Genomic DNA, 8,715 nt, shown 5'->3' with positions numbered 1-8,715 from the left:
TCTTAGTGCAATTGGAGTACTCTTGTATCTTGCAAATTGCATTAGACCAGATATAACTTTTGTGGTAAATTTGCTAGCAATGTTTAGCTCTACACCAACTCAGAGACATTAGAATGGAGTAAAACATGTTCTTCGTTATCTCCGCGATACATTTGATATGAGTTTGTTTTACCCAAAGGGAGTAAAGTCTGTGTTGAAAGGATATGCTGATACTAGATATCTTTCTGATCCTTATAAAGTTCGATCATAAACAGGCTATATTTTTTTTACATGTGGTGATACTACTATCTAATGATGATTTGTAAAACAAACGATCATTACTACCTCTTCAAACCATTCAGAAATATTGACAGTTCATGAAGCAAGTTGAAAATGTATATGGTTAAGAACTATAATATAACACATTAAAGAGGCAAGTGAATTATCACTAGAGAATGACAAGCCAACAATATTGTATGAGGACAATGCAGCATGTATTGGACAAATCCAAGGCGGGTATATAAAAAGTGATAGAACGAAACATATTTCACCAAAGTTTTTTTTACACTCATGAACTTTTGAAGAAAGGAGATGTTGACATTTGCAAAATTCGTTCAAGTGAAAACTCAGTAGATTTATTCACAAAAGCATTGTCAACTTTAATTTTCAAAAAGCATGTACATAGTATTAGAATGCGACAACTTAAAGACATTTCTTAATTAATTGTATTTTTTAGGGGAAGTATGAATATTGTACTCTTTTTCATTCGTTAAGGTTTTGTCTCATAGGATTTTCCTTAGCGAAGGTTTTAACGAGACATATTCATAGTGTATAGTCATCTAAGGGGAAGTGTTGTAAAACATGTATATTATACATGTTGATGACTATCTTGAGAATAAGTTATAACTTTTGGTAAGCCCACATAATGGTTCATTACGGAATTAACCTTTGGGATTCCAATATAATCTTTATCTATATAAAAACATGTTTTACAATCAAAATTGAAAAAAAGAAAAAAGATGATTAGTAACATCTAGTTCCTGAAGAACTAGATTGCTAAATTTCTATAATTCCAAATTTTTTTACTTTAATTTTTCTATAATTATCTCTTTATTTCATTTACAATAATTTTACTTATAATTAACTTTTAATTCTTTGTAATTTTTAATTTTAATAAAGCAAATTTTGGTCCTACTAATATTTATTATGCAAAGAAAATATAATGGAAATGAGTTTTTATTTTTGCAATATATAAATAGCTTTTGAATTTTAGAGATAGAATTTTTTGGGCTGTCGAATTTCGCACTCATATCGTCAAGAGTCTTATCAGTTATTAATACATATAAAAAAAGTAAGACAAAAAAAAAAACACATTTAATAGTGCTCCGAATAGGTGTGGGTCCCATTCGCCTTCCAGATTCTCTCTCTCTCTCTCTCTCTCTCTCCACTGGACTTCCCTTTATAATAAACTTAGATATCCCTCCTCTCCAATTCCCCCACACAATTTTTTAAGCAAGAGCAAACAGTGTGTGTAGAGAGAGAATGGAGCTTCTCACCCCTCGCCCTGCGAATTCTAGCCCTCTTACCCCTCTGATTTTCTTGGACAGAGCCGCCACCGTCTACGGCGATTGCCCCTCCGTCGTATACAACTCCACCACCTACACTTGGTCCCAGACTCACCGCCGATGCCTCCAGCTCGCCTCCTCCCTCGCCACATCCCTCGGCATCTCTCCCGGCGACGTCGTCTCCGTCGTCGCCCCCAACATCCCCGCCATGTACGAGCTCCACTTCGCCGTCCCTATGGCCGGTGCCATCCTCAACAGCCTCAACACCCGCCTCGACCCCCGCACCATCTCCGTCCTCCTCCGCCACTGTGAATCCAAGCTTATCTTCGTCGACTGCCTCTCTCGATCCCTCGTCCTTCATGCGCTCTCCCTGTTCCCCCCCTCCACGCCCCGCCCCCGCCTTGTCTTCATCCCTGACGATACCGAGGCGGACACTGCCGCCGCGTCATCCGACGTCAGCGCCACCGCTGATTTCTGCGCCACGTACGAGAATTTGATCGAAAAGGGCGACCCGGGGTTCGAGTGGGTCCGACCCAAAAACGAGTGGGACCCGATCACCCTCAACTACACCTCCGGAACGACGTCGTCGCCCAAGGGTGTGGTCAACTGCCACCGTGGAGTTTTCATCATCACCGTTGATTCGCTAATCCAGTGGTCGATTCCCGCGCAGCCCGTTTACCTGTGGACTCTCCCCATGTTCCACGCCAACGGGTGGAGCTACCCGTGGGGGATGGCCGCCGTCGGCGGCACCAACATCTGCTTAAGGCGGTTCGACGGCGCAGTCATCCGCCGCGCCATTACTACCTACGGCGTCACCCACATGTGCTGCGCGCCCGTTGTGCTCAACATGCTCGCCAATTCGGACCCGACCCCGATCCAGACTCCCGTCCGGGTCATGACCGCCGGGTCTCCGCCGCCGGCCACCGTGCTATTCCGGACCGAAGCTCTCGGGTTCATCGTGTCCCACGGGTACGGGTTGACCGAGACGGGGGGGATCGTGATCTCCTGCGCGTGGAAGCCGCAGTGGAATCGGCTGCCGGCGACGGAGAGGGCGAGGCTGAAGGCGAGACAGGGAGTAAAGACGATCTCGATGACCGATGTTGACGTGCTGGATCCTCGGACGGGAAAGGGCGTGAAGAGAGACGGGTCGACTCAGGGGGAGATCGCTTTGCGGGGCGGGTGTCTCATGCTTGGTTACCTGAAAGACCCCGAGGCGACGGCGAAAACCATGAAAGACGACGGGTGGTTCTACACCGGCGACGTGGCGGTGATGCACCCGGATGGGTATTTGGAAATAAAAGACAGATCGAAGGATGTGATCATAAGCGGAGGGGAGAATCTGAGCAGCGTGGAGGTGGAATCGGTGCTGTACACGAATCCGGCGGTGTACGAGGCGGCGGTGGTGGCGCGGCCGGACGAGTACTGGGGGGAGACGCCGTGCGCGTTCGTGAGCTTGAGGCCGGAGGAGGCGGGGGGGACGACGGAGAAGGATCTAATGGAGTACTGTAGGGCAAGGTTGCCGCACTACATGGCGCCGAAGACGGTGGTGATCAAGGAGGAGCTGCCGAAGACATCCACGGGGAAGATCCAGAAGTTTCTGCTGAGGGAGATGGCGAAGCAAATGGGTTCGTCAAAGGTGAGTCGCATGTAGAGTCTAGACCAGGAGGCGGGTGGATTGTGACTGTCCGAGTTGACTCACCGGGCTCAAAAAACCTTGTCTGGTATCCTAGATTATCCGGGATGGATAGTGGAAGCCACTTTTTGGTGCCTGGGTATGCTCCAGCTTTATCGTGATCGTATAAGACGCGTTTCTGTTCTTTTTCAAATGGGCCTCTATAATATTTCAATTTTTTTTTTTTTTGTGATTTTAAATTGAAAAAATTAATAAATTAATGACATATTTTATTTTAATGATTTTTGTACGAGAGACTCACATGTTTTTATAAATTTTTTCTTATATTTATGTATTAATTTGTTGAAAATTTAGTTTTAGGGAGAAAATAAAAAGCATGCAAACGTGTTCGCATGTATACAGATTCTCTACATATTATTATAACAAATGGAAGAATGTTTCAAAAATTACTATATATGTAATATTTTTAAATTAAAAATTAAAATTTGTAGATTAGTTCAACCAATCATTTGTTTCTTCTTTGATTTGATAAATTTGGGAGAGAGAAAGCAACTATTTACTATTTCCCGAGGCTAATAATTTTTTATTATAATTATCTATAAAAAATTATATTTTTTTGTTCATTGTAATAAAGTTAGTAAATTAGTCACAATAAAAAAATCACAAATTAAATGTGAGAAAACATATTCGTATGAATTCGAATTATCTATATATTATTAAAAACAATTTCTCACGACTTTGAAAGAGAGAAAATCATTTATGATGGCATTAATATTAAGAATTTTTGAAAAAATCAGATATACAATAAATGCATCTCATCAATTGAATAAATTTTCAATAAGATGACGTTTGGTAAAATTAAGTGTTACATGTTGAATTCAAATATGATTTTGAGTATCAATTCTAAATCAAACTTGGATGAGTCATTGAATCTAAAATTTGAATTATTTAAACGTTTTGATATCTAATATATGAATATGTACTATTTTAAATATTTAATAAAATTAATGAACAATTATATAATCTAAAAATTTTAATTTAACACCAATAATACTTTATTGTCATATATTTAATTAATAGTATTATTTGTGTATCGTGACTTGTGACATTGATGACCTCAAGGTTAGGGATTTGATTCCCCATTGAGAGTTTATCCCGGTGAATTTATTAGGGGTGCGTCAATGGGTGGGCGGCTTTCACCTCCCCAAATTTGATGCTGCACCATAGTATTCAAAAGTCATATTTTTGCCCTCACGACATGACGCGGTGGGAAGACATCAGCAAGTAAGAAGGAGCATCGGGGGTTCAATTCCAAGTAAATACACTCACAGAGCCAGTGGTACATATGGATGGTGAGAGTTTATTCTGTGAGCCAGCGGGGACCGTGAATGATGAGAGTTCGCTCTGTGAGTCAGCGGGGACCATGGATGGTGAGAGTTCTCTATGAGCCAGTGGGGGACTGTGGATGGTAATGGAGATGTGTTTCGCGAGTCGGGTTGATCGAATGTCCAACTGATGCACATAAGTCATGTCCGCATCCGGACTTTACCCTGAGCAGCGAGATCTGGGGGTAGAGGATGCTGATCCGTAAGTTTGGTGCCGCACCAAGAGGTCTGAAGGACTCGTTAGTGGCTGGAGAAAAAAGAGTGTTCATTCAACACACACACACACGCACACAATTTGCTCCATGTTGTCTAACATACACAGAACATACAATAAGCATGCATATGAAATGATACTGGGAGTACATCTGTCAACAATCAATTAAATAGCATTATAAATTTTGTTTGATTATAAGTTTTGTTTTTATTATTAGAACGAAATGTATTTGTACATTGTTGACATCGTATTTTCAGGACTATTTTTAGTTGCTAACATTTGGTTATCGATTGAAATTAAATAATTTTTGAAAGCAGAGTTGCCACTTTATTTTATTTTAAATAAGATAAAATAAAAAAATCTTTTAAAAAGATGAGTTTGGGGGTACAATTGCGTATAAGGAAGATGACACTTTAAATTCTCATTCTTAATAATTTATAGGGTTAACGCCCTAAAACACTCATTCATATGAAGGGTTACCATGCTTATTGACAAATAAAGAATAAAATGAGGGATTGAAAGCTTTTTATTTGGTATGACTAAACATATGAAATAGATTGCCCACATATCTCCGCAAAAGGAATCAACTCATCTGTAATTCGAAAAAATAATTTAATTTTTGAAAAAGAGAACAAACTTGAAAGCTCTTGTTTTTTCTTCTAAAAAGGGACTTTTTAATCCATTTGGCAATCTTATCATGAATGATTCATTAAAAAAGTAAATTTTCTAAAAGGTAATTTTGATTTCTTTTGAAGGAAAACTATAAATATCATTTTAAAAATGTGTGAATTTTTAGGAGGAGAATCACAAACTCGCCTTAACAGTCAGTAAAAAGATTAGAAAACACCCAAATGCCTCTTCATGGATGTATGACTCCAAGTAACTTGAAAACTTTTGCAAAAATACATACACACATACATATATATATATATATAGAGAGAGAGAGAGAGAGAGAGAGAGAGAGAGAGAATTCATGCAAATACATTGGTTATTGATGAAAAGTTTGATTTTTTTTTTTGGTAGAGAAAGCATTAAAACTCTTGAAGAAAATATTCTCCAACATCAATCACAATGCCAGAATTTGGAGGTAGACCACAAGCAGGGGTCAGTTTATCATCTATAGCCAATGACTACATTTTCAAAAGAAGAAGAAGTCAATCGATCGCTTCGTGTGGGCAGTCAACCGCCTAAAGAAGAAGTTCAATACATATAGTCGCAACGTCCTAGAGAAGGGCCTCAAATAGCTAGGGGTAATAATAATAAAGACTCAATGGAGTCGCCACTAACTTGTTATTTTCTTAAGTGTGATTAGTTTACCTAATTACTATTTGTTGATTAGTTTCTAGACTAATCCTGAGGCTAAGAAACTAGTAGTCTTAGTTTGCTTTTACCATAATTGGGATCATCGAGAGTATAGTTATGTGAGGGTTGTTAGGAAATTTTAATTTCCTGTTGTGAACTCATATATTTAAGAATAATTATTTTACTGGCCTATTTTAACATCTATTGAGTATGAGTTTTGTAATGTGTAAAAGCCCAATACTACGTTAATTTAGGGCTGATGGGCTTCTAAAATTAACTTAGTATATAAATAAAAGATAATAGGGTTATAGTTCATAAGTCAAATCAAAAATAGTTTCACGTTCTTTCTTTTTCCCATCTAAAGAGAAAGAATACAAGTGAGACATTTAGGGATTTGACTGTAGAAGATTAAAACTCTCCGCTAAAGACTGTTGGACAATCAAATTAGATATATTTATGGATCCAAGTATTTATTTTGCATTTAGTATGGATCCAGGTATTTATTCCGCATTTAGTTTTCTTAATTGAATAACATCATGATATTATGTTATTATATTTTAGAATAAAAGATATTCGCAACACATGGTATCGGAGTCTAATCATGTTGTTGATTAAGAAATTGTACATAATCTGATTTAGGAATAATAAAATTTAAAGAAAATCTAGATTTGATGTGTTGTTGCATTATTTTATGGATTCAGCCCTAATTTGGGATTTTTAAGGTTCAGGATCATTTTGGAATAATTCCCATTAAAAAAATGCCAAAAAATGCAAATGCAGCAGGCCTTGTAGCTGATGTCCTTGAATCAAATGTGAGGAGTTTTTTTTTCCCATTTTATCTTTATTTTAAAATAATATATTAAATTATACCTTGTTTGGGAAAATATTTTCCAGAATTACTCAGACGTAATCTCGTTGCCAAACAGCGAGATTTGCCACGCGACAGTATCGACTTATTTTCCAAGAAAATCTCGCTAGATGGTCCAGTGAGATTTGCTTGCCATGTGTCCACACACGATTGGGTAGATCGTTTAAATTTCGCTGGATGGTCTAGCGAGATTTGCTGCCCTTCAACTCTTTGCCTGCTCTCCCTAACCCCATTTAATAACCTAATTAATTCTAAACTTATGAATGCATTAATAACATTCTTTTAGCTTGCCTTTTTGCATATTTGTTTTACTTTTTAGTAGCCGGCCCGCAAAAGATATTTATGACATTCTTTTAGTCAGCCTCTTTCTAAAATTGTTTCAATTCAAATTAATATGAACAATCTTTTAATATTCATAAAATTAACATGATATCTTCCCTAGAAATGTCACTTTAGAAATTTAGGTCAGAATCACTTCAGCTATATAATTGTGTTAGGGAAATTTCCATCCAGCACATAATTACTTGTGTCAATTATGAAATCACCCTCCTTACCTCTTCCTCTCTCTCCCCCTTCCAGCATGCTCATTCTTTTCTACTATATATCTCCCGATCCTTCTCTTCACCTCTCTTCCATCACTGGCCAAAACCAAACCTTCAGGTTTCATCACCTATCTCATCCATCACGACTCCCCCTCATCTCCATTCCACAACGCTTCCGCCACCAAGCATGATCTCTTGCGCGCCTTCCACCGCCCCTCTTCCCGGATGAACCACCTCCTCCACCTCGCGCGCCCGGGCAAAAATACTGGCATAGAGACCGTCGTCTCCAAATCCAACGAGGAGTACCTCATCAAGCTCTCCTTCGGCACCCCACCGGTGCACGAAGCTCGACTCATCGCTGACACTGGCAGCAACCTCATATGGCTCCAATGCTCCCCCTGCACCATCTGCTTCGCCCAAGGTAGCCCCATTTTTCAACCCGGCCAACTCCTCCGGGTATAGAGCCTATTCCTGCAATTCGGACCCCTGCAAGGCCCTCCCTATATACGCCTGTGTCAATGAAAATAAAACCAACCCGGAAGACATTTGTGGATACTACTACAAAAAAATAAAACAAATATGGAATGAGCGAAAATGCAATAATGCATTATAAAATGAAAAGTTCACAAAAGCCAGGACATGAACAAAATCTTTGAAAATATAAAAGCATTGAATGCATTAATGAAAAATTTTGAGCATAACAAATTTGGATACAATAAATGAGTGATATTTTAAAAGTTTATTTTCAAAAATTAATGCATTCATAAGTTTAATGAAAAATTATTGCATTCATAAGTTTACAATTAATTAAGCAGCAAAATCTCGCTGGACCATCTAGCGAGATTTAAACGGTCTATCCAATCGTGTGTGAATGCGTGGTAAGTAAATTTTGCCGGACCATCTAGCGAGATTTTCTTGAAAAATAAGTCGATATTGACACGTGGCAAATCTCGCTGGTTGGTTCATTTTGAGAAATATTTTTTCAAACAAAGTATTATTTAATATATTATATTTTAAAATAAATATAAAATGGGAAAAAACTCCAAATGTGAGGCCGTGTTTGTTTAGACCTTGAAAGTTGAAAACAATGAAATACCGGGTGGCGTGGTCATTGAAGCTAGTCTTTCTAAGCTTCGTGTAGGGTTGTGTTTATTCTTATGTTAAACCATTAAATGGAAAAACTTGTTGCTGGAATATTATAATGGAAAGCTCACACCATTTTGTATT

General features: G+C 38.5%; 1 protein-coding gene across 1 annotated transcript; it reads left to right on the top strand.

Annotated features, from left to right (window-relative positions):
* Window positions 1–1,283: 1,283 nt before the first annotated feature.
* Window positions 1,284–3,455, top strand: LOC131152047 (2-methylpropanoate--CoA ligase CCL4-like). The gene has a single exon (XM_058103635.1). The coding sequence runs from the start codon at window positions 1,522–1,524 to the stop codon at window positions 3,193–3,195; it is 1,674 nt and encodes a 557-aa protein (XP_057959618.1). The 5' UTR covers window positions 1,284–1,521; the 3' UTR covers window positions 3,196–3,455.
* The last annotated feature ends 5,260 nt before the right edge of the window (window positions 3,456–8,715 follow it).

Source organism: Malania oleifera, chromosome 3, assembly GCF_029873635.1.
Source record: "Malania oleifera isolate guangnan ecotype guangnan chromosome 3, ASM2987363v1, whole genome shotgun sequence".
Lineage (NCBI taxonomy): Eukaryota > Viridiplantae > Streptophyta > Magnoliopsida > Santalales > Ximeniaceae > Malania > Malania oleifera.
The sequence above is the reverse complement of the archived record's forward strand: the minus strand, read 5'-3'. Positions and strand labels throughout refer to the sequence as shown.